General features: G+C 29.2%; 1 protein-coding gene across 4 annotated transcripts; it reads right to left on the bottom strand.

Annotated features, from left to right (window-relative positions):
* Positions 1-27,544, bottom strand: LOC129909908 (uncharacterized). Of its 4 annotated transcripts, XM_055987063.1 has the most exons (8): positions 27,312-27,544; positions 27,133-27,223; positions 14,787-15,149; positions 14,531-14,647; positions 737-954; positions 516-675; positions 349-448; positions 1-275 (listed from the first exon to the last, which is right to left on the bottom strand). In XM_055987063.1, exons 3-8 carry the CDS (start codon positions 14,975-14,977, stop codon positions 213-215), a joined length of 849 nt encoding a protein of 282 aa, XP_055843038.1. In that variant the 5' UTR covers positions 14,978-15,149; positions 27,133-27,223; positions 27,312-27,544; the 3' UTR covers positions 1-212. The 4 variants fall into 4 exon arrangements, with proteins under 4 accessions (XP_055843038.1, XP_055843039.1, XP_055843041.1 ...); XM_055987064.1 differs by lacking the exon at positions 27,133-27,223; XM_055987066.1 differs by lacking the exon at positions 27,312-27,544 and having other exon boundaries at positions 27,180-27,204.
* Between the last annotated feature and the right edge of the window lie 30 nt (positions 27,545-27,574).

Genomic DNA, 27,574 nt, shown 5'->3' on the forward strand with positions numbered 1-27,574 from the left:
TTTATTTGTTTTTAAATTTATTTTTCTAACCATCTAAATTAATAATTAATTTGAGCCAATCAAAAAACAAAATACAAATATGTATAAAAAAAATTTTTCTTAATATACACAACCTTATTATTAATTTTGTTAATTAACAAAAAATTTACAACAATAATTATATAAAATCACTATTTTTTTTATTAAATTTTAAAAGAGATTCGTTGCTTTGCTTAAAATCCCTCCTTGGCCGCTCGATACTGAAAGCCTCCAGGTCCATCAGTTAAACAAGGTACCTTAAAATGAAAAAAAAAAAAAATAATGTCAATATTGATTTTCATTAAGATTAAACTTATTTTATTAGTTTACTTGAACTAAATTAAAATAGATTGATCCCATAAATTGTGACGCAGAAGTGTTTGTCTTTTTAAGACATGAAAATAGCATATCATCACAGATGCAGTGGGATCTGGAAATAAAGTAAATAATTAAAATAGAAAGTTTTCGAAAAAACCGTTTTGGTAGTTATTTCTTACTTTGTGTATAACGATTCATTGCTTAGATCATATCTCGTCTGATATGCTCTAATTTTCACTGGACACAAATCGTGTGCTCGACAACAGCGATCCATGGTAGATTCTGTTCCAAGATCACTATAAGTCTCTGCTATGTCACCTGTACCGCACCATTTTGTACCTGTTTTTATGAGACAAATAAATTATATTACAAATTTTAGAAAAGTTTATCAATTTTGTACCTGGAATAATGCCACTAAATATCGATGGAGTTTTCTGGAATAAATTCGGTGGAGCTGTTGTGGTAACTTGTTCTCCTTTACCTTTTCTACTCTTGTACAAAAGCTTATCAACTTGCTCACATTGATTCATCAATTTGAGCATTTCTTTGAAATTGATTTCCAAAGGTCTGTTCAGTTTGGATAGGTTTTCAAGAAGAATTTTTCCTTCATTGTCGCTACTGGAGTTCATAAAAAAAGAAAAACAAAAACAAACAAAGTTAGTCCTAAGTTAAAACTTGGTTATTTATAAAACTATGTATTCTTCAAAGACAACTTAAAACTAGTCATATGCAGAGTTATAAAAATATCAATTAAAAAAATGCATTTAAAATTAAAAAAAAATATTTATAGCAAATAAAAAAATTTTCTTTTGAAAAAAAAATATTTATACTTTATTGCAACTGAAAAATATTTCCATTAAAAACAATATTGACTGCAACTAAAAATAATTGGCATTAAGAACAAAATGTTATTACAACTCAAAAATATTTGCATTGAAAATAAAATTTTTATTGCAAATAAAAATATTTTGCCTTACAGAAAAAAAATGTATCGCAAATGAAAAATTTTGTTCATTGAAAAAAGATTCAATGCAAAATGTGTGGATTAAATATTTTTCATTTTAATATTCGTCAACTAAAACATTGAACATTCTAAGGCCAAAAAGTCAAAATTGTAGAAATTCCACAAATATTAAAAAAAAAATATTTAATGCACTGATTTTTTTTCATGCAGAAAATTTTTATTTTCAGTAATTTTTTTTAATGCAAAATATTTTTATTTGCAATAAAAATTTTACTTTCAATCCAAATATTTTTGAGTTGCAATAACATTTTGTTTTTAACGCCAATTTATTTTTAGTTGCAATAAATACAATAGCCCAAAAATTAAGGGAACAAAAAAAATCGTGATTTTTTTAGGGATTTTGATTTTGCTCATAAAAAAGTTCAAAGAATTAAGTCATTTAGACCTGCAGAAATATGGTGTTTTATTTCATCTCAAAAGTTCAAACGCTCACAACAGGAAAACTGTTCGATGAATAAATCTATAACTTTACAAATTAATTTCAAGTATTTTAAACTTCAATAACACTGGTCGGCAAAAAAACAAAAAAAAGTCGGGAGCAAAAACTCTGTAAGGTGATTTTAATAAACTTGAGTGTACTGAATTCAAAACAGTTTACAGATTTTTTCTGTCACGTCTAGTTTTTGAGCTCTGCTCATCACAATTTTAGCTATAAAGTCCCAAAAACTAATTTTAAATGAAATGTTTTTTTTGACATTTTTGATCTAAAAATATTATTTTCCCGTAATATTTTGCTATTTTTTCAACCGAATCAGGAGTCGAAAACTGAATTTTACTTCAAATCTGCTTCAAAAACCATAAGTTACCTTAACCACCAAGATTTTGAGATATCATACCTTTCTATATATATGTATATTAGGGTGGGTCAAAAAAAAATCGAAATTCTTTTTTTTGATTTGGTACTCCGAAAAATCGATTGCTAGACACCTCTAGAATATACACACCAAATATGAGCTTTTTATATTAATGGGAAGGTCCTCCGCTTTAAAATTTTCCATTTTTGCATCAAAAACAAATTATTTTTTTTATAAATCGACTTTTTTGCAAATTTCTTTGCTTATTCTTGTAGGAAATTGAACGCTTTACAAAAAAGACTTCATACTCTTTTTTCGTTTATCTAACCGTTTAGTAGATATTTAAGGTCCAAAAATCGAGAAAATCTTTAAAAATTCGTTTTTTGTTCTTAATTTTGTAACAAATTGAAAAATTATAATAATCAAACGCGCATGACATATTCTTGTAGGAAACAGATTGCTCCACAAAAAAGGTCTTAATAATTTTTTTCAATAATCTAACCATTCTTAAGATATTCGAGGTCAAAGTTAAAAAAAAAATATGAAAACATTTTTTTCTTTTCAAATCTTTCTAATTCACTGAAAATTCAATAATTTCAAATTAGCAAGATGTTTTCTTGTAGGGACTTAAAGTTCTATAAAAAGTTCCTTGGCAGCAAATTAATTTAACCGTTAAGAAGATATTCGTATCCAAACCAATGCCCACTGATTTCAATAGTTTTCTTATGACAAGTATGCATTGCGATTTGAATACGATTATCTTCTAAACGGTTAAAGCAATTTATTTGCTGCCAAGGAACTTTTTATAGAACGTTTAAGTCCCTATAAAAACATCTTGCTAATTTGAAAATATTGAATTTTCAGTGAATTAGAAAATTTTGAAAAGTAAAAAATGTTTTCATATTTTTTTTTTAACTTTGACCTCGAATATCTTTAGAATGGTTAGATTATTGAAAAAAATTATTAAGACCTTTCTTGAGGAACAATCTGTTTCCTACAAGAATATGTCATGCGCGTTTGATTATTATAATTTTTCAATTTGTTACAAAATTAAGAACAAAAAACGAATTTTTAAAGATTTTCTCGATTTTTTGACCTCAAATATCTACTAAACGGTTTTATAATTCAAAAAAGTGTATTTAACCTTTTTTGTAAAGCGTTCAATTTTCTACAAGAATATGTAAAAAATTGGCTAAAAAGTCAATTAATAAAAAAAATTATTTTTTTTTTGGTAGAAGAATGATGTAAAAATGGAAAATTGAAAAGCGGAGGACCTTCCCATTAAGATAAAGAGCTCATATTTGGTGAGTATATTCTAGAGGTGTCTAGCAATCGAGTTTTCGAAGTACCAAATCAAAAAAACGAATATCCATTTTTTTGACCCACCCTAATGTATATACGTATATAAGACGATAAAATATGGCTTTTGAATATTGCATACATATGTAGTTTTGCGAACAAAATTTAACGGTGATGAAATTCAACTCCAAAGGTACCACAAAAACGCGTTTTTGACCTGTTGATATTTATGTAAATATTTCGAAAACTCGACGTGCCAGTGAAATTTTGATTTCAGAATCGGAATCAGCACACAAAAGTCCTTTAGAAAAGTATGGTTTGGTAAAAATGCCTATTTTGAGAGAATTGAATGAAGTTTTTAAATGTGTTCTTTAATATTCTGTACAGTGATCCGTTGTTGAGATATATTGATAGTCAAAGTCAAAAGTATGGTTTTTAGTTTGATGACTGATATTGCTGTCTAAAAAAAATCGTAAAAGTTTGAAACAAAATGAACCTTAAAGCCAAATAAATAGCCTTTCTAAAAATAATAAAACAAAATTAAAACAAAAAAAATTGGTAAATTTTGGTTTTTGAACAGTTCCAACGATTTAGCTATTTTACAGTTAGAAAGAAAATATTTTAACATTTAATCCTAAAACAAGAAGAATAGAGCTTTAACATTCTTTTTATATAATGTTTCTCATAATGTTTGTTGAGCTCATAATGGCGTTTTCTTGTATTTTTTGCTGTTAAACTTATTTCTTGGAGATTAAATGGTGTACAACTTCAAGCTTTGAGCATAATGACATATCTACATGTTGACAAATTTGCATGTATAGCAATAGTTTATCCTTGACACGCGCTTAAAATAGTAATTTATTCATCTTAACGCTCTACCTACTGTATCTTAGTCACATATTATTGCAATCAACAATAATTAAAAACCCATTTTGCATCTTTAGTTAGCCTTAATAAGCCCTAAACGTAAACAACTTCTTTCTCGCCTCATGCTAACTGGTTATTGCTTGCGCAACTAACTTAACCCAATTATGAGTGTTTTTTTTTTTATCTCTTGGTTGCAATCGAGTAAAAAATTAAATAAAGTTATTGAAAGGTTCAATAATCAAAGTCCAAAGCAAATGACAAGTTATCTATCTGATGGTCAAAGAACGCCTCTCTTAGATGCAATCAACCTGTTAACATGCATTTACCCACTTAGTAATAAAATTGAAAAATTAAATATTTTTCCAAGTGATTTTGGGTTGCAGAACAACTTTTATACTCTGCACGCAATATTCTGGGGTTTTCACTTTCCGGTATCAGACAGATAGACCAGACATGCAAAAGGTGTTTTACAAAAAAAAAAACAAAAGTCAATGAAATCGAAAGCGTGATTAACATGTGAATATCCATGTGTGTTTGTAATTCTGTCTGCATGTATGTATTTGAGTAAAAACTATGGCAATGAAATTGGTAGTAAATGTTGATGTTTGTCTTCCGACTTAAAAGTCAACCCAATTTGTATACCTACGTAATTTTCTGATGGACAAGATTACGAGTAAAAGGATTTATGCGTAGTTCAAGTGCACCGCAGTTACTATGTTTTTTTTTTTTACCGATGTCCAAAAAGGTGGAGGTATTCAATTCATCTGTAGTTTTTTAATGTTTGTTACCTCATAACTTTGGACTAAGTGAACCAATTTTGATAATTGTTTTTGTATTGGAAAGCTGATGCCTGCAAAGTGGTTCTGGTTATAGAAACTATGAGAAACTTTGATAAAAATGATTATTATTATTAATATCAATGATATCCGAATTACGTTCGAAAACTATTTCGATTTTTTATTTTATTCAAGTCATTTAGTACCTATGATAAAGTTTATTGGAAAGTTTTGGTGGAAGTTTTTACTTTAGGTCTTCTAAGTACTCTGTGGCGTAATGGTTAATGCGTTGGAGTGTCACGTTGAAGAGGTTCTAGGTTGAACTCCAGTTTATCAAGTCCTTTCCTTTTTTTGTTTTATGGGAAACGATGTTGATATGTGCTTTGTTTTTTAGCAATTGTTGCTAAAATAAAAAAAAAAAAAAAACAAACTGTTTCCTCTTAACTTTCAATATTGAAAAAAATTACAACTTAACGTTTTCTATATTCACGATTTTTTTGGAGCTTAAGTTGAATTTGTGAGAGGGCTCAATATTACATTTTGACTTTTTTTATGGCCAAACCAGAGAATCAAAAAGTGTATTCTCATCCAATCTATTCGGAATCGACCAACATTGAATTTTAATTCTTGAAAACTAATACCTACACTACACAGATGTATCCCCCAATTTTTGTTTGTTTCATCAGTGTTAAAGACTAAAATCTTTTCTTTTAATCGCCCAATAAATCAGTGGTGCCATGCAGAACAACCGTAGTAAGTAAATATATCCAACATTCGTGATGTTGATATTATTTTGTCCGATTCAAGACAGAGTGACAAGCAAAAAAAGTGTGCATTGAGTAGGGTCAATGTGGGTAAATGTAAACAATTTCATGTCTTTTTTTTCTTTCGACTTTAGATTTTTATATGTTTTCACGGAACAACTTGAATGGTATCTTCAAATGCAAACATGAAATGATGGCAATTTTTCTTTATAAATATAAACAAATATTTCCCAAATTGTTTAAATTACTCTCAAATATGGCATGTTTACAAATACCCCACCATGTTTCTGTTTTTTTACAAATTCGGGGTAAATGTAAACGGTGTTTTAAAATTTAGAATTTCCTCTTTATCATATGGATAACAACTTGAAAACCGTTCAAGAAGGTATTTGACAAAAACTTTTTCAAATTCCAATAAAAGTTTTTGTTTTCTTCCATTGATTCTTTATATAGGCACCCAATATGCATCCTCAGCAGCTCTGAACGTCATATTTTTTTTGTTTTTACGTCAAAGACCGATTTTGCAACACCATCCACTAAAAATAATGGTGTTGGCTACTTTAAAATGTGATTTCGCGGCACTTTAGCAATAGTAATTGACTAAAAATGCGTTATTTTTATTAAAACCAATAATTTCAGCAAAAATATATGTTTATATTTACCCCCAGAATACGTTGTTTACAATTACCCATTATGAAAAATATTCTGGGGTGAATGTAAACACATGCAAATCGACATAAATGTCTTGTATTTTAAAATTTGTTTGTTTCACATAGAATCTACATCAAAATTAAAAACTAAAAAGTATTTGCAAATTATACTGACTTAATTGAACCTGCAAAAATAATTAATTTTTCTGGAAGACTAACGACTTGTTTTACACTTTAAAAAATTATCTTTCACGGAAAATACGCTCATCGAATGAATTCTCTCTTGACATCAATGAGTTTTACGTATAAGTTAAAAGATACATGCGTCCGCGATTTGTACTTATGTATGCGTCAAAGAGATTTAACTGAAGCTTGTTATGAGCCATGTTCTCATTTACCCCTGTTTACATTTACCCACATTGACCCTACTTAAAAACTCTCTTATTTTTAAATAACAGAGGATACCATATTATGCTGAGTATGCCATTTTTGTATACTTACATTAGAATTCAAGGAACATTGAAATGCAAAGAAAGTCCTGTAAATAAATTAATACTGTTGAAACCTTATATGACTGTGCTAACTTTTAAGGTTAAGCTTAGTCGGCTGCTGGAGCGAAACAAAAAATCTTTTACAAAAAAAAAAATAACGACGAAATGGCAAACGAAAAACATCGTTTTGTTTTTCGTTTTCCAGTCAGAAGCTTTATGACCGAAATTTACATTCAATATGTTCTGGGTTAGAATTTTTCAAGTAGTAGTGCATCGTTCTTCCAATCGCTAAGTTGCTTGTTTAATGCTAGCTCGACTTTGGAAGTTTTTGCAGTTGATACATTCTTGGGAAATTTTTCAATATATGTATGAAGGTCATTCAAGAGATAAATCGAACAATTTGATGGTCCCTATGGCGTATGCGTAACATTTTTGTTCTATAGAAAAAAATAGTTAAATTTTAAATTTGCGATCGACCAAAATATCGCCGTTTTGTTTTGTATTTTTATAATGTTTTAGATGATATTATCACTGCACAACAAGGTTTTGGATGAATAAACTATACAATACTTTTCCAAGAGTTTTTGATGTGCCGAACTCGAATCCGAGGTCAGAAATATTCTATCAGCTCTAGTTTTTGAAATATTGCCATTAGAAAATGCAAATAGCTGATAGATGCTGATAGCTCTAGTCTACAAAATTTAATTATTTTTATTATGAATAAACCAAACTATATTTTTAAAATAGTTTTTTGTGTGCCTAACTCGAATATGAAGTCAGAAATATTCTATCAGTCTTAGTTCTTGAAATACTGCCGTTAGAATTTGCGGAAAAAAACGTTTTTTTTTGCTGTTTTTGAGGTTATGCTGTGATGTGAGGTACCTTATTTCAACATAATTTTTAACGGCTTCTTCTTTTAAAATCTGTTTAAATCTTTCCGATATCTGCTTTATTATCCGAGATATCTTTAGTTTAAGTACGTGTGTTTTGGCTTATTTTATCAATAACGTTATTTCAACCTGCAGTAGCTTCAAATTAAAATATCTCGGATTATAGAAAAGACATCACAAAAATTTAAACAGATTTTTAAAGAAGAAAAGCAATTCTATTCTTATGCAAAGCTTCACAAAAAGTGTTAAACAAAATTCCCTTACATTGCAGCACAACTTCAGAAACAGGTGTTTTTGCATTTTATAACGGTAATATTTTAAAAACGGAAGCTGATAGAATATTTATGATTTCGGATTCGAGTTCAGCGCATCAAAAACCTTTGGAAAAGTATTGTTTGGTTTATTCATCATACAAAAAGTTTAATTTTGTTGTGCAGTGAATCAAAATTGTTCATGTAAGATAGACTTGAATTTTCTATTATGCAGTGTGTACCAAAAATAATAGTCCAACTAAAAATGGTGAAGGATCATTTTATGGGCTTGCACAATTTGGTAGGTTTTCGATTAATTTAAAAAAAAAAATTACTTTGAATTAGAATTTCGCTTGACTTGTCTATTCATTAATAAATATTTTTTTTACAAAATTTTTCATTAAATATGGTAAGAAAAATTCATTTAGTAAAGCTTTTTTATTTCGTAAACAATACTGCTAAAAATGAAATAAAATACGATTTTTAACTTTAACTTTAGAGACAGCCTTAACATATGAAAAATAAGGGCTAAAATCAATAAACAAGATGTCAAAATTGTTTGTACATGATGGCATTTTCGTCTGTGTCTGTGTATTGTACTACATATATGTATGGGGTTAATACAGTCCGTTGATGAGTAAATGTGGTATATAGGGATGTGAAATTGTGATGGTTCGTTACAGGGTCAGAACAATCAAAGTACAGAAAGGTAACAAGTGTATATTTTTGTGGTTTTAACATTTTTAAGGCTAGATTTTAACTATATAAAAAACTTAAAGCTTGTCACTATTATCCAGAAAACTTAATTTTGTTCTATATTTCAAAGCATTTTTCCAAACTCAAACAGCAAATATAACAAATGCCAGCGAAACCAAATCAGCAGGAAGTATGGTCAGTTTATCATAAACAAAACACAGCTTGCGTCATTTATAAAGAAAAGCGTATGTCGACAGTCAAATAAAAAAAAAAAAAAACAAAACAGATTTACTATATGGTCTGATACATTGATTGAAAAAAAAAAAAAAAAATCGATGACCATAACTATGTAATACAATTCTGAAGGCCATTTCAAAGTAATCATCCATGACGATAAGTGTGTTTTATTGGCCTGCTCATTACATGCATAATATGCAAATGTAACAAATTTGCATATTATTTCGGAATCGGATTGCCAATAATAAAACCAGCTACATGGAGTTTCCAAACATTTAATTTAGAGTTTTATTTTGATTTAAGTTTTGTTAAGCAAAATTTGAAAAAATTGTTTTGCACATTTCTGTAAATTTTATTACTGATAATACAAATACTATCAAACTAATAACTTCTCCCAAAAGGCGCCATGGATAAATAAAATTTTTTATCATAGTTAAGAAATATCTGTAAATCAAAGCACATGTCTTCTCTTGATTTTGTTTATTAATTTATTGAAATTAAGACTTAATTACTTCCCCTAGACTACATGCATCGAAAATGATATAAACTTCCAAGAACTTTTATTTTTATAAAATTTAAATTTTATTCACATTCTTCACATAAAAATGAAAAAAAAAAACTTTTTTTTTTAATTTGCAATGCGAATAAAATTTTCACCACACGATCAACGCTCTCCATAATGAAAACAATCAGTGAATCGTGATCTGAAACCTTAAGAAAGAAAAAAAAAAAGAGAAAGAAAAGTTGAATGGGTTCAACCGCGACCAACTCAACGTTTATTAAACAAAAATTAAAACAACAATATACCAACAAAAACAACAACAAAATAAATTCTCTTGTAAGTTTTAATGATAAAATGATATACGTCAGACCATCTAAACGGTTGTAAATTATTGTCAAGAAATGAAAACCACTGCAGAAACTAGAGCACTGGAAGCTTACACCTCAATGCGCGCGCCTCGTCGGTCTTTCGCTACCAGGTTTTTAACTTTAATCTGTATTTAGCCACAAGTTGGTGCCCCACCATGTAGCGACTAGGTTAAACCGATAGTGAATCTAACTAACTCGTTTGAAAAAAAAAATAATAACAAAACAAAGTTTAAAAACCTGAAACCGAGACACTCGTTGGACTAGTTAGATTTTTAATTGGAATTGGGATATCATTTAAAAGAGGCTCGATGTGTTGAAAGTAAGAGCAGACTTGGAATGAATGTTGCAGAAAAACTTGATATTGTTTTCCCGATCTAATGACATTTGACATAATATTGAGAGAAATTGCGTACACGTTCTTCTATTTAAATGTGATTGTTTACATGGCGCGATAAGTCTTTAAAAAATGAAGGTAAGTAGGTAATTGTAGGAATACGAGGAAGTCTGTAGTGTATGTTCGATCGATTTTTATTGTAAAATTTTAAAACAGTGGACCTAAGAAATCTTTGGAAGACTCAATTATTGAGATCAATAGTCTGTTTCGTGAGGTTGTAGGTAAGGTTTTATTAAAGGAATTATCTATATATATACTTTACTTTATCAGTTTGAACGCCAAATATGAAGGAAACTGCCATGTTGAGTTTATAAAATCGCAATGGATTTCTGCTCCATTCTTTAATGAAAGTTGTTATTGGTGATTCGAGCATGATGGCTACTTTATACTATTATCCTGTTACATTTCGTATTTGTAGAAATATTATTTCGATTAAAAATTCTTTTCATTTTCTTTAATGACTGTGCAGAAAATTTTAGGTACATTTTAAATTCCATGGCTAGTTTTTTTTTTATCATGTTAATTTTAAGCGGGTTAGGGTCAAATTTCTGTTTTTTTTTTTTTAATTTCTGCAAAAAATAAAAAAAGGGCTTGGAAAACATTAAAAAGCACTCGTTTTTTTTTTAATTTTCCAACAAAAATTTTGAACAATTTTTAAAATTATCGTCTTATTCCAAATCAAAGTGCACTAACAATGCATTTTCTTAAATAAATAAATAAGTAATAAATTTAAAGTAAAATTGGTATGCCATTTTGTAGAAATTATTAATCAACATGTAACACCAAAATATTTAAAAAAAATCAATGTCCCGTTTCTGACAATTAGATTTAAAAAAAAATCAATGTTCAGTTTCCGAAAATTTGATGTTTCAAAACAAAATATTCAGATTTTTTTTTTTTTTGTATCCAAAAGTTATGTTTTTCAAACTTTTATTTCTGACTTAGTCAGCTATTACATGAAGCCTCAAGAGCAGTGTTGCCGAAAGTACTCCCATAGGAGTATTGTGCTACTCTCAGCACCTCCGTACTCCCGTTCTCCTCCTTTCACATTCGTACTCCTATTTTTTTTTAATGACAAAATATTTTACACTTGTAGCAAAGTGTAAAAAAAAAAGTAAAAAAAAAATTTTTATCAAATCGGATCAGTTTCTCTCTAATCCAAATTTTTCTGACATTTATTTAAAAAATATTAACTCTGTATACGTTGGGGCTAAAGCCTGGTACGCTGTTCTGAACTTTTTATTAAAACAAACAAAATTGAAATAAATGAAATAATTGAGTTTAAAGGTGTTTGCCGAGAATATTATAAGACCTCAAATTTCACAGCGAATCGATTTTGATGACGAAATTCTGAAACATATTCAAGGCATTGACCCTTTAAATTTAGCAGAAAGTGCAACTTCAATAATTTCTTCCATTCCCGACTTGATTAACGAAAATGAAATTGAAAACCTCGATATGGAATGGCGAACACTACTTAGCCAAACTATGGTTTCGAATTCATTAGAAATAAAAGAATTTTGGTCAGAAATATTTTTTTTTTTTAAATGCTCTTAATGAAACACTTTTCCCTCAGATAAAGGATTTTGTTAGTGCTTTATTAAGTCTTCCGCACAGCAGCGCAGCGGCAGAACGAGTTTTTTCCCAACTCTTTATTATGAAAGATACAAAACGAAACAGATTGGAAGTAAATACAATAAATGCAATTATGAGTTGCAAGGAATTGTTAAATAGAGTTGATTGCCACAAATGGAATCCTTCAAAACAACTTTTAAAAGCGTATAAAAAATAATATTTGTTTTTTTCTTATATCATTTTATACTTACCATATAATCAAAATACCTTGATTTTTGCAAAACCACTTCTATTTAATGCATTTAATACATATCTTGTGATTACAATATTACTATAAATTAAGCTATTTACCATAAGACAGATATTTTATTACTTTTGTTATTTGAATTAATAATTTATTTATTTATGTTTTGTTTTTATGTTTAACTTAATATATATTTTTAAAAATAAAACAAAACAAAAATTTCAAGACAAAAAAATGGCTGTACTCCTATTTTGTTCAAAATACTCCCCTTTTTTTTCTGCCGTACTACCTTCTAATATTTCTCTCCGGCAACACTGCTCAAGAGGCTTGACTCTTTTTTCGAATTTTCTTTTGATAATCATTCTGTGAGGCGCGTACTATTACACGATGCCTCTTGAGTCAAAGACTCAAATTTGACATTTCTCATTTGATTTAAGTATTGTTGTTGTTGTATTTCACCAAGAAACAAAAAGAAATTAAAGGGAATGTTGAAAAAAGAAAGAGTGGAAAAAGAAACGTCAAAAAAGAGTCTCAGAATTTCGGCCCACGACTCTCCGGTCGGATAATTTTTTGTTTTATCTACTTTCTCTTTTGCACTCATTAGATTTGAAAAGAGGCGCGCCTCTTGAGGCTTCATGTAATAGCTGACTTATATTAAAATTATATAATTTCGTTGAAATTAAATTAGAAGTTTGGCTGAAAATCAGATTTAAAAAAAAAAAACGGTTCTACGGAAGAGACCGTAAATACTGATTTTCGAAAAAAAAAATTTTAATTAATAGATAGACCTTTCGAATTTTTTTTAACAAAGTCGTTCAAAAAGATTTTGAGAAAATTATTTTCGGTCCAAAATAGATTTAGATTAGATTAGATTTATTCATAATAAAAAAGTTACAATATAGTCATTGAGAAAAATAAACTGAATAATAATAAGGCATGACATTTATGTCGTCTGCCCGAGTAACAAAAATTTAGATAAGATAAGTTTTGATTTTCAAATGCTTTTTTTTAAATATATGTTTAATAAACATGTACATTTAATTTTAAATTTTTAGTTATATTTGTTTGTTATAATTTAATTCCAAAAAACCCCTCTTAAGATGAAGACTCTCAAAAAAATGCTACATACCAAGTTTGATGTTAATCGGTCCATCCGTTTAGGCTGCAGCTTGTTTTACAGTCGAACGGACTTCCGGGACCCACGTTTTTGCATTCTCTATCATCGTAATGCCATGTTTGATTGTTATCTCAACTTATTTTTTTTTGTACAAATGCATAACTTGATATAATTGAACCAAGCAAGTAAAAAAAATTGAATTTTTGAAAAACAGAATTTTCTTGAAGTCAGAATTTTGACGATTTTCAACTCCAAGATTGCTGCTTTCTCTCTTTTTAATGTCATTTGAAGAAAATGGCAACCGAATTTTCCTGGAAAATACCATGTTTTTCATTTCAACTCATATCACATAATCTAGTCTTATACATGTCATCTCTTCTCAAATCATCTCATCTTATTTTACTACATTTTATTTCATCTAATGTCATTTTATCTGATTTGATCTCATCTCACCACATCACAACACATCACATCTCATCTCTTCAACTCCATTCCACTCAACTCATCACAACTATAGAAACAACAAGCACCAGAAGCTGTGATCGAGACTGGTTTAAAGTTCAAAAGAAAGTATGCAGAAACTATACAGGAAATGTCCTTAAGTTTATCCTTCAAGTGCTTGTTCTTCCTCAAACTGTGCAAGTAAGAAAAGGTTGGAAACTCATTTAAAAAAATGAACGAAAACGAACAATAAACAAGTCGAGAACGCATCACGTAATGTTGTACAGATAAAGCCCTTTACTAAATCATTGTATAACCAAATTGTAACACTACCTTCCAGAATATGAGGTTAAATAAAGTTATGATGACTCATAAAATTCGTTTATGTTTAGTCATTTCCACTTCCAATAAAACAAAAACTTAAACGTATTATGGTCAAATTTGTTCTCATAGAAGATCTTAATTGATCATAAAAGACCATATTATGCAATTCAAATGAAGAATCAGTTAAGAGATGATTTTAACAAATCATTGACCCTTAAGATAATTAAAGACAGGCTGGTTGTTTATACTCGAATGTGTGTTAATGGGTTGAAATAAAAGAGAACTTGCTATAGGAAGTAAAATTAAGCAGACGCTAAACTTTTTACAAGACGAAGCAAAAAAAAAACTTTAAAAAAAAAAATATAAAAATGTTATTAGTTTTGTGAATTGTTCAAACTGGCATGTATAGAGTTAGTGTTAATGTTAACCAAAATGAATTTTTAAAATTAAAAATAATGCAAACAAAATTTAGATAATTTTTTGAACTTACTATATTTCGATGAGTTCACAGTTAAGCAAGAGCTTTTGTGGTCCCAATTCAACAACTGCTATCGTAGAATCATGATAGTAAATCATAACCAGTGAATCGTTACTGATCCGGTTCCCACTATAAATTTGAAGTCATAAATTAAAAAACAGTAAAGAAACTTTGTGAAATAATAGCGATATTCATGTGATATTATTATATGGCATATATGTGTATTTTGATATATGATGCATAACAAGTACAATTATTTTTTTCTCACCTGTAAGTTTTCATCTGCCTCAGACTTCTTTTCTCAATTATTTGTTGTGTTATCGAAGTAAATGATGGAAAATGTACTTGTGGAAGATTAAAGCTTAACGGTTTGGCAAAGGTTGTTGTTAGAAATCCAAGAATTGCACTCGCAACAATAATTGCAAGTTGAACGCGACTTGTTAAACATAGCACCATCATTTTTGAAGATGATTAATAATTGTGAATTCTTTGCAAACGTGATGTTTGGTTGAATATTGAGTTAAGTTAATAACTTCATTGAACACAACTTTTCCAGTGCAGCTAAGTTTGAAATTACTAAATTCCAAAAGGACACATCTTTAAATTATTATCGTTTCTGAACTTTTGTTTACTATAAAGATTACATAAGAAAAACGATGCATATATAAATATTTTATCTATACATAATAGTGTCAAAATTTGAAAGCATTTGGCAAAGAAATTTTTCGGATTTGCTATTAAAAGCAAATAAACATAAGATATACCAAACACGTTGATTTCAACTTAAGATTTCTCGAAGAACAAAAGAGATATTTAAAAGATTTAAATGGATTTAGAAAGACAGTTCTTTTAGAAACCGTTACAAATTTATTTAAAACAAATAACCAATAGCTAAGAAATAACCTCGAAAACTGGCAAAAAGCGATTTTCTAACGAGATTATCTCAAAAACGTGATGTGATAGAATTTTTCTGACTTGGGATTCGAACTCAGCACACAAAAATCCTATAGAAAAATATATCTTGGCGTCTGTAACAAAAACCTTGTTGTACAGTGTTATTTAAAAAAAAAAACAACTTAAACCAAAATTTAAAAAAAAATCTACCTTCTGTTTTTGAAAATAAGATAAAAAAAAAACATGTTTTTTTTTAATTCCAAACTTTGCTTTCTGAAAACTTTGATATATATGCGGCCAAATTGAATCGGTCTTTTGGAGATAGTAAGAAATTAAAAAAAAAAAAAAAAAACCGTTCTATGGGAGGTACCATAAAGAATAATTTTTGAAAAAAAAAGAAAAACAGTAGGTAGGTACTTGTCTTTAACTTAACAAATTCCTTCTTGTGTGGGCTTTTAAAACAAAATAATTTCGACAGATAGAAATAAGAACAAACTCAAATAAAATCATTCTTATCAAAAAAAAAAACAAAACCGACTTCGATGGATCAAAACTGGGTTTTATGGTTTTTCTAATAGTTCCTATGGCCATAACTAAGCGAAATTAAAATGGGACCACAGCTTTCCAATACCAAAAGAATTATCAAAATTGGTTCACTCAGTCCAAGATCATGAGGTAACTTTGGACTTCCTTTTTGGAAGTCGGTAAAAAAGACCTAAATTTTAAACAATAAACATACTACAATTTACTTAACATTTAATTTTTTTATCACAATTATAGGAGCCGTTTTTGAAAATTATTCTTCAATTGGTATCACGGTTGCAGTTTTGGTAAAATCCTACCAAATTTGGTAGGTTTTTTCGGCTTTGGTAGGTTGGTAGGTTTAAACTCGATTTGGTTGGTTTATTTAAGTCATCTTAAAAAACTATTTTATAGTTCTTAGAATGAATATTAAACGCGTTATTCTCAAGTCAGTCAATTACATTTATTTAATTTCTTTCTAATAGATTACAAAATCTGTTTCTAAAAGTTGCAATTTCAATGCATTAGTAAGAAAAAAAGAAGTTCATTTAAAAGTTCTAGTGTCCTCTACTTCAAAAAGCGTTTCATTCAGATAACGTAAAAAATCGACCAAAATTTTGCAACTCATTGATGAATTCACTGTGTTACCTACTTAGACGAAACTCATTTTAGAGGAGAGGTCACTACAACTTATAATTTAATTTCATTCAATCACTACGCTTAAAACAAACTACAGAACTTCAGATCTTTGAAATACCTATTTATAGTTTTGAACGAATTTTTCTGAATAGCATCAGAAAATCTTCGTAAAGTTTTTTTTTTATCAAAAACTAGAATTTATCCTTTTTTTCTTTGTTTTTCTTCATTTTTATTCTCTGCAATTTTAGCACAACGGGGCCTTTGTTGTTGTAATGTACATTCTTAAAATGTACCTACCTAGTTACCGTTTTCAAAATTTGAGTCATTTTCATCACTTAAAAACGAAAATTAAAGATTTGGTAGGTTTTTATATAATTTGGTAGGATTTTTATGGAATTTTGGTAGGAATTTTTTTTTCACTAGTGGCAGCCGTGATTGGTATATGCGAGGCACCGTAAATTTTAGTTTTAAAAAGTTGTTTAATAAAACACCTCAGTTGCAGTTCAATTTCTAAAATTTGCTACATAGGTTAGGTACCAAGTTTGAAGTGAATTGACCCATTCTATTAGAATGTAGCTTAGGGTGGGTCAAAAAAATCGAAATTCGTTTTTTCGATTGCTAGACACCTCTAGAATATACACACCAAATATGAGCTCTTTATATTAATGGGAAGGCCCTCCGCTTCGCAATTTTCTATTTTTACATCAAGCTTCTACGAAAAAAAAAATAATTTTTTTATTAATTGACTTTTTAGCAAATTTTTTTTACATATTCTTGTAGAAAATTGAACGCTCTACAAAAAAGGACTTGTACACTTTTTTCAATTATCTAACCGTTTAGTAGTTATTTGGGCTCCGCGAAATTAGGCCCCAGGAAATAAGGCCCCAAAAGAAAAAATGAAATAAGGCCCCAAATTGGGGTATTTTTTCATAATGAAAATATGCCCCAGTGAAACAAGGCCCCATCGAAATGAAAAAATGCCCCAAAAATAAATGAAATAAAGCCCCAACTTGTTTTGAACTTTTTTAGAAAAATGAAATAAGACCCCAATTTTTCTTTTTCATAATTAATTTATTTTTGGTAATGAAATATCACCCCAAACCAACAGAACCATCTTTATGGACGGAACTTTTAAAATTGTTCCTCAAGGATGTTTCAAACTGTTGTTGTGTTTTTTTTCGGTTATTCTGTTACTTATTAATGCTTTTTTTCAATGATCCCTGATGGTTTTTTACATTGAAAGGCATTTGTTTGCAGTGCAGCACGATGTTTACATTGAAAAGCATTAGAAAGTAACAGAATAGCTGAAAAAATCGCGCGATTTTTCAGCTATTCTGTTACTTTCTAATGCTTTCCAATGTAAACATCGTACTGCAAACCATCAGGGAGTAACAGAATAGCTGCAAGAAATCGCGCGATTTCTTGTAGCTATTCTGTTACTCCCTGATGGTTTACTAAACAGTCTTAACATGGAAAGGCATTAGTTTGCAGCACGATCTTAACATTGAAAAGCATTATTAAATAACAGAATAGCTGAAAAAATCGCGCGATTTTTTCAGCTATTCTGTTATTTAATAATGCTTTCCAATGTAAAGATCGTGCTGCAAACGAATGCCTTTCAATTTCTTGCTGCTTTTCTGTTACTCCCTGTTGGTTTGCAGCAATACTTTACATTGTAAAGCATTAGTAAGTAACAGAATAGCTAAAAAATCGCGCGATTTTTTCAGCTATTCTGTTACTTACTAATGCTTTTCAATGTAAAGATATTGCTGCAAACCAACAGGGAGTCCACAATATGCGATACTTTGCCAATTCTGGGTCCTTGGTAAGCGGAATTTTACAACAGTTTTTTTGAAAGATAATTTAGTATAGCATTTTTATGTAAATTATGAAATATGAAATAAAGTCCCAAATTGTTTTTAAAATAAAATGAAAGTAAGCCCCAAAATAAGTGTTGGGGTCTAATTTCATGGGGGCCTTATTTCGTAATGAAATTATGCCCCAAAAACAAAATGAAAAAAGACCCCAAAAAATGAAATAACACCCCAAATTTGAGAAATTTGGTTGTTGTTGTTTTGTGTGTATTTTTTTGGGGCCTTATTTCATTTTTTTATTGGGGCCTTATTTCCTGGGGCCTAATTTCGCGGAGCCGTTATTTGAGGTCCAAAAATCGAGAAAATCTTTAAAAATTCGTTGTTTGTTCTTAATTTTGTAACAAATTGAAAAATTTTAATAATCAAACGCGCATGACATATTCTTGTAGGAAACAGATTGATACGAATATCTTCTGAACGGTTAAAGCAATCAATTTGATGCCAAGTAATTTTTTTAGAACGTTTAAGCCCCTACAAGAATACATCTTGTTAATTTGAAAATAATGAAGTTTCAGTGAATTTGAAAATTTTTAAAAGTAAAAATTGTTTTTATAATTTTTTTTAACTTTGACCTCGAATATCTTTAGAATGGTTAGATTAATAAAAAAAGTTAATAAGACCTTTTTTGTGGAGCAATCTGTTTCCTACAAGAATATGTCATGCGCGTTTGATTATTAAAATTTTTCAATTTTTTACAGAATTAAGAACAAAAAACGAATTTTTAAAGATTTTCTCGACCCACCCTAATGTAGCTCCTTGTAGAGACATATACAGGGTGTTCCGTCATAAGGTAAGGAAGTAAGTGGTGATTCTTGGGTATATTCAAAGAACAAAATTGTTCTACAGTAACGCTCTATCTGCAAAGTTGATACCACAATTCAACAGCGCATGACGATGACGTTTACACTTCCGAGATACAAAACCAAAATAATAAACAAATACAAAAAGCATATATAAAAACCTTGAAATTTGAATAAAATCTAATTAATAATTCTTTATTTTAAACAATTTTGTTATAATAATTTTGGTTTTGCTTTTTTTAATATAGAAGGTTAACCTCACTATAAGATTTGAAGCTCGTTTTGCAAAGCTCAATTCAATAAACTTCCGTATACATTAGAATAGAATTTAATTTTCATATCGTGGTTATTATTTTGTTAAATTTTAACAACTTTTAGCCAAATTCAACCACATAGTATGAATACAATTTTAATGAACTTGGGTTTCCTATATCAAAGACCTAGTTGATAATTTTATAATACTAATGTGTAGCTCTTTGTTTGTTATGCAAGTGTTTAATTAATGTAATGTGATATGAACGTTATAAAATATGTAAGTATGATCCAAATTTGGATAATGAACCTTGTAGTGACCAAAGGGGTAGTCAAAGTGCATATAGAGCAGCACTTTATAGAGTCAATATCAAGTTCAATGGGATAGTAGTAATAAGGTAATGTAACATGTAACTTATGTGAGAACGAATAAAAATGCACAGCAATTTTTTATTTATTATTTGGGCAGAGTCACAAAAAATTGTATATTGAATTTAATTGAAAAAGTTAATAGGACACAATTAATTTAGTTTGAATTAATTTTTGTATTACAAAGCCCTTAACTTTTTTATGATTGAGTGTTCACATAATTCTTATATTTGAATCAACTTTTATATGGTACCAAATTATATCTACATTATCATCCACTTTGCGAAAAAAAACTATCGCTTGAAAAAATTCGCACTTTTTTTGTGTATTAGCACATTTGCTTTAAAATAAAAATGTGTTATATCAACAATGCAATATGGGAAGGTACTAACAATAAAAAAGACAACTTAGTGAAAGTGTGTAGCCAATTATTTATTATTATTTATGTTTTAAATAAACAAAACAAACAACATCAAAGAAGAAGTTACCTACGTTTGTTAGTTAGTTGTTCAGAGAACCATAGATGGATGCAACACGTACCTTAAAGTTATTAGTTATATCACTTCGAAGTTTTTTTTTACTATTTAATTTTGGAGGCAAATAATGAAGAACAAATTTTTGTATAGAATAACTCTAATCTCAAGGACTTACGACTAGCTTATCGAACCAAAAAATTTAAATGACTGCCCAGAAAAAAATAATTGCGAGAAAGTAAGGAGTGTTTAATAGATGCATTTATTTTTTGCATGCAATCAATTATTCAGTGAGTATAGCTAATTATTATAATATTAGGTATATATGAAATGCATCGATGGCATCTGAGTTAACTGACAATTAACAGGAGTGATAAAATTCAATCACGTTACAGGAAATAAAATCCAAGGTTGATGTGATACTAAGGCGGAGTTGATTCGGAAAAAAAGTCTAAAGGAACTCCATATTGAAATATCTTAGAATTTTGTTGAAAGTTGTATGAGCGTTAAAAAGCTATACGCTACGAGCTTACCTAATATATTTCGGTTTTATATTGAAACCAAATTTCAATATAAAATTTTTGTTTGAATCATATAATTTCGACGCGACTATTATTTTAAAAAAATCATGAAAATCGATTTTTCTTAAAAGACTTCGAAGGATATACATAGGAACTGCAGAGCAAGTTAAGGATTCATAAAAAAAATGGAACTCATGGTACTTGCGTCTGTCATAAAACCAAAATGGAAAAGTTTGTTTTCCTCAAAAATGGCTCTACGGGTCCTATAATATAAACTATACTTTTCTAAAGGATTTTTGTATGCTGATTCTGAATCCGGAGTCAGAATTGAAAATCTCAAAAACCCACATTTTTGCTGTTTTCGAAGAAATATTTTGGAATAATGTAATCTTTTTCAATTAAAATTGTTACGGTTTATGAAAGAACTTATTTTATTCTTTCAAATTCAGTATAAATCTTCTCAATATCTCTTTTCTTCTCCGAGATATCTTAATTTAAGTAATTTTAGTAGGTTTGGCATATCTTACCATAAAGAAACTGATCTCTAAAAATTAATATATCTTTCTCCTTAGAACAAAAGTAGGTATACTTTCCTAATGGGCTTTAGTGTGCTGATTTACAATCCGAACTCAAAAACTTTCGGTCAGCTCTGGTTTTTGAGATCTAGTACTTTTTTTGAGATTTTCTAAAAAAAAACTTGATTTTGTGATACTTTAATGCGAATATCTCAAAATCCTAACGTGATAGAATTTTTTTGACTTCGGATTCTAACTCAGCACTATAAAACTATAAGAGAAGCATACATTTTTTCTAGTTTTTCAGTTTATCGAATGGTTTATTACAAATAAGATATTTCTAAATAGAAAAATAGTAGGCATATAAAATTACAAAACACGTCAAAAATTTGTTTAATGTATTTTATTATGGTTTTCTTTACATGTTTGACTTTTTAAATATAATGGGCGTTGATATTTTACATTTTCCTTAATTAAGATGTTTTTGTTTATGAAGGATTTACGAAAAATTGAAGGATTTCGATATTTCTGCTTTTTTTTTTGTCAATCAGTAGTTTAAAATATGAGTAATAATCCAGTCAAATAAGGGTTTAACCTCGGAATGAATGTTAGTAGAATTTTTTTTTGCTCAATATCTTCCTTTTGCCATTCTATAACATATCTCAAAAGTCTAGAAAAATCTCATGTCCGCTTGTCGCGATTTCAAGGTCAAATCGCGAAATGCAGATTTTCAAAATTAGCAGAAATAGGCTATGGTATTATATACACATATGATACATGATGTCAAGGTATTTTTTAATGCTGATTCCAAAAAATCTAAAATCAAGACAATCTGACGTCTCTGGAAAAAGTTATACCTGTTTTTCATCTGTCAACTCATATTATTATAACAGTTGCAAACTTACCGCCGAAAAACCCTTAAAAGTTATGGTAGATGAACCAAATTTTGCATGAAGATTTTAGAATCCATCATTATTAAAAATCAAAACAATCCATTACAAAAAATATATACACCTACGAAATAATGGTATTTTTTGATGGAGGGGCAAATTTTAGGATATGCACTAAAGAAGATTCTTGTTCATCTTAGGAATAAGTGCTAATAGGCTAATTTTTTCATTTTAATCTTTGTTTGGATATTCTTTAACTACCCTCAAAAATCTAAAAAAATCTCATGTCCGCAAGTCCTAATTTTCTTGGTTTGAAGATAAGGTGCAGATTTTAAAAAATTAATAAGAAAAGTTTAAATTTTTATATGTATACCAACATAAGCGACATGATTTAAAGGTATTTTTTAACACTTATTCCAACAAAACTCACAAACAAGTCAACCTGACCATCCCTGAAAAGTAATGCACCTTATTCATGTTGATCTGACACAAATATCTGAAGTGTAGTTTTTCAATTTTTTAAAATCTGCACCTTATCTTCAAACCAAGAAAATTAGGACTTGCGGACATGAGATTTTTTTAGATTTTTGAGGGTAGTTAAAGAATATCCAAACAAAGATTAAAATGAAAAAATTAGCCTATTAGCACTTATTCCTAAGATGAACAAGAATCTTCTTTAGTGCATATCCTAAAATTTGCCCCTCCATCAAAAAATACCATTATTTCGTAGGTGTATATATTTTTTGTAATGGATTGTTTTGATTTTTAATAATGATGGATTCTAAAATCTTCATGCAAAATTTGGTTCATCTACCATAACTTTTAAGGGTTTTTCGGCAGTAAGTTTGCAACTGTTATAATAATATGAGTTGACAGATGAAAAACAGGTATAACTTTTTCCAGAGACGTCAGATTGTCTTGATTTTAGATTTTTTGGAATCAGCATTAAAAAATACCTTGACATCATGTATCATATGTGTATATAATACCATAGCCTATTTCTGCTAATTTTGAAAATCTGCATTTCGCGATTTGACCTTGAAATCGCGACAAGCGGACATGAGATTTTTCTAGACTTTTGAGATATGTTATAGAATGGCAAAAGGAAGATATTGAGCAAAAAAAATTTCTACTAACATTCATTCCGAGATTTACCCCTTTTTTCTCCCTATTTTACTGTATTATAAACATTAATGTAAAAAGACATATCAATAGGTCATATTTGATAGGTCATATTATGCGGAACAAGTTATACAAATTTGAGCTCAATGCGACAACACAAATAGTTTCAATTTTATACAAGTTCAAATGAATCTAAAAGGGTGTTTTTTTTTAAACTAATCTTTCATAATATCAAAAAATTATTTGAAGGAGAAAAAAAAGTTAAATTTTGCAGACCAGTGTTATGTAGCCAATTTCAACAAAAACGTTTAGAACAAAACATTTAGAACAAACATTTTCAGTTCAATCAATTCTTAGATTTAAATTTTTTTTTTTTTGAAAAATTATTTATGTTTTAATCTGTAATTTTTATTAAACTTTTTTTAATGTGTCGATTAATATTTCCTTTTTAATACCATACTATTTTTGTTTTTTTTTTTTGAGAAATTGTATGTAAAAACTATTTTTTAAACGGCTCTATCAATTTTTAATTTTTTTTTCTAAAAATTCTTTATTGTCCAAGAAATTAAATAGCATGTGTATGTTTCTTGTCATGTAAAGAGATGTTTTTGTAATTAAAAAACAATTTTTGAAGGTTTTATTCAATTGTTTATAAAATTATATTAAAAATATTCCTTTATGATTTTAAAAATACTTAAATTTTCTAAACAACTTTAAGGTCCATTTTCTTCACTCGGAGTTGAACAAAACTTGAGAATTTTTAACGTTTAAGTCCCTACAAGAAAACATCTTGCTAATTTGAAAATATTGAATTTTCAGTGAATTAGAAAATTTTGAAATTGAAAATTGATTTTTTAATTTTTTCTCGATTTAAATCGTGAATAACTTCTTTAGAACTCAATTTAGGGAAAATTACTACAAGACCTTTTTTGTAGAGAATTAAATTTCCTATAAGAATCTATCGTGGTTTTATTTTTCTATTCAGTTATTTGCTCATCACAAAATTCCAAAGTGAAACAGTCAAATTGAAAAAACACTTCGATTTAAAAAGCTTAATTACTCGAATACGGCTCGTCTGACGAAAATTTTCAATTAGATCTTTTTTGTAGAAAATTTAATTTTATATAAGAAAAAATGAACAAAAATTTTTTTTACTTTGATCGTCTAGCAGTTCTGTTGTAAAACATCATATCATGTATAAAAATAAAAAACACCGATGATAGACCTCTTAAAATTTTTTTTAACGGCTCAAATTTTCACCAAATTTTTTTTTCATCATCCTGAACAAGTATTTCGAAGTAACTTTCAAAAAAAAAATTATTTTTTTTTGGCCCAGTCTAGTAAACATAGTCATGAACTTTATTATTTTTTCCATGTTGGGCACGATAAAACACGGTATTTATCTAAAAGAATTATTTAAAACCCATTTTTCTAATACCATTTTAAAGGAGAATGCCCAAAGAACCCAGTGCCTACATAAATATGGTTTGAAAGGGCATCAATCGTAAAAAAAAACAACAAATATAAAATCTTTTTCTCATAAAACCATCCCCGGAAGTTGCTATGACGATTCTTAAATACAAATTATGAGGAGTTTTTTCATGGAAAACTATTTTCAGGGAAGTCAGATTGTCTTTGGTTTCAGTATCATGAGATGCAGCATCGAAAAATACCCTAAAATGCTGTGTTTCAGAAAGTTATTAACTTGTAACTTTTACCTATCCGGTTGGAATAAATTCTATTTGAGCGATTAAATTGAATTGGGTTAGACGGTAGCTCAAGGTAAACACGGACATACAAATCAAGGGGCACGGTAGTGCCCAGCCAAGTTCTCTAGCAACTTTGGCACTACACCCTTATTTACAGGAAACAACTCAGGCCATTTTCGACCACCCTCTAACTTCCACACCAAATATGCCAGAAATTTCAAACTCGCTACATTTGTTGAGCTGGCCGAACCCAAATTCCTCACAAAATTTCAGCCTCTTACGATGAGTAGTTTCTGAGATATAGGGCTTCAAAAATCGCAAAAACCGTAACTGACTGACTGACTGACTCACTCACTCACTCACTCACTCACTCACTCACTCACTCACTCACTCACTGACAGATCATCAAAATTATGGAGAACTTCCCGCTATCGTAGAAACTCGAAATTATACATGGTGATAGGACTTGTGGTGTATACAAAGGAAAAAATCGAAAATTTGAGATTTTCAATTCAGGGGGCGTGGTAAGCGCCCATTTTCGCCGAATTTTCATCAATTATTATAGAGCACTTCTGATTACCGTAGAATCTTGAAATTTGGTAGAATGGTAGAAATGGTAGTTTGTACAAAGGAAAGAATTTAAAATTTGAGAATTTTAGCCAGGGGGCGTGGCAACCGCCAATTCCCGCTGAATTTTCATCAAATATTTTAGAGCACTTCTGATTATCGTAGAATCTTGAAATTTGGTAGAATGGTAGAGATGGTAGTTTGTACAAAGGAACAAATTTAAAATTTGAGAATTTTAGCCAGGGGCGTGGCTACCGCCCATTTTCACTGAATTTTCATCAAATATAGAGATTTTCAATTCTACAGCCATACCTTGCAAAAAGTAGTGAAATCACAACAAAAACATTACTGTTAAAAAAAGAGCCAAGTTCTCCTATGTTGAAATTATGCTGGCACAAAAAGTACTGAGATGTAAAAGTGTAGCAAGTTCTAAAGTTTGGTTTCAAATTCGTATCAATAAAATTTTGATTGTTTACTTCGCAATTTTTGAAATAACTTTAAAAATCGGTAATAAAAAGAAAAAATTGTCAAGAGAACAATCCAAATTTTATTGATACGAATTTGAACCCAAACTTTAGAACTTGGTACACTTTTACATCTCAGTACTTTTTGTGCCAGCATAATTTCAACATAGGAGAACTTGGCTCTTTTTTTAACAGTAATGTTTTTGTTGTGATCAGATATTACTGCAAGACCCACCTATTTGTATTCTTTAACATAAGTTAGATTGATTTTAAGACCAAATGTATCCAGTAAGCAATTTTATTAAATGTCAACCATAATCGTATTTTAAAGATTCATATTGTGATACATATTGTGGTATTTATAGCCCGTAAATTTTTGTTTGTTGACAAAAACGAAGACAGTCTACACACAAAAAGTAAAAGCAAAAACAAGGTTTTAAACAAAATATGAAAATTTAGATAAAAAAGCCAAATATTGCACCAAATCCAAACGAGATTAAATTTGATTTAAAATAACAGCTGAAATCCAATGTTAAATGATAAATTTTTATGGTTGTGAATATTTGAGAAACTGATTCACGTAGTATGTATTCCAAATTGTATGCAAAAACATTCAAATAGTTGACAAATTTTAACTGGATTTTATTTTATTTTTGTTTTCAATTCCGCGAAATATGTTGTCAAACAGCAATAAAAAAAAAAACAACAATTGCAACACATTAAACGATCTTATCTTGTCTATTTATCGTTATTCACGAAATGTTGCACACTTCTAATTTTAACATATGCGCAAGTGATGCCACACCATATTTTTATTTGTTTGTAAAAACCGAACAAAAGTATTGGGATTTCACAAATTTTCTTTAAAAAAAGTATGAAACCAAAGCTCAACTTTGGGATCTTTTGTGCACTATCAAAGATTTCAATTGAGACTTATCACAGTCAATATTGCAATCTCGAGTATTTTTCTTAATTTTCCTTATTTTCTTTTCTTCGGATTTACCATAAAATTCGGTCAAATCTTGACTTAAACACACACAAACACACTACCTTAAAACAACAACTTGAATTTTATTGAGAAATCATTTATCGATCTGCGAAATATTAAAAAAAAAAAAAAAAAACATTCAGCCCAACTTAAAAGCGCAGCCAAAAAAAAAACAAGTCTTGGATTATACTAACAATAGAAAGCGAGTACGCGCGCTCAAACGATACGCGATTTATTGTTGGGATTTAAATTCGAAATTTCACACACTGCGGTGCTCGATTCTGTTCGATGAATCTATATTTCGATCCAAACTAGTCGGTTTACCGGCGACTACTAAAGTGGGCTGCACAATCGTCGGAGGTAAGCAAAGGCAAGCCAAGCACACCTGAGATTCCACCACGACGACGATGATGGAGCAAGTCGATGGCTCAATGAAGGTCTTGAAACAAGATGCTTT

Source organism: Episyrphus balteatus, chromosome 2, assembly GCF_945859705.1.
Source record: "Episyrphus balteatus chromosome 2, idEpiBalt1.1, whole genome shotgun sequence".
Taxonomy (NCBI): domain Eukaryota; kingdom Metazoa; phylum Arthropoda; class Insecta; order Diptera; family Syrphidae; genus Episyrphus; species Episyrphus balteatus.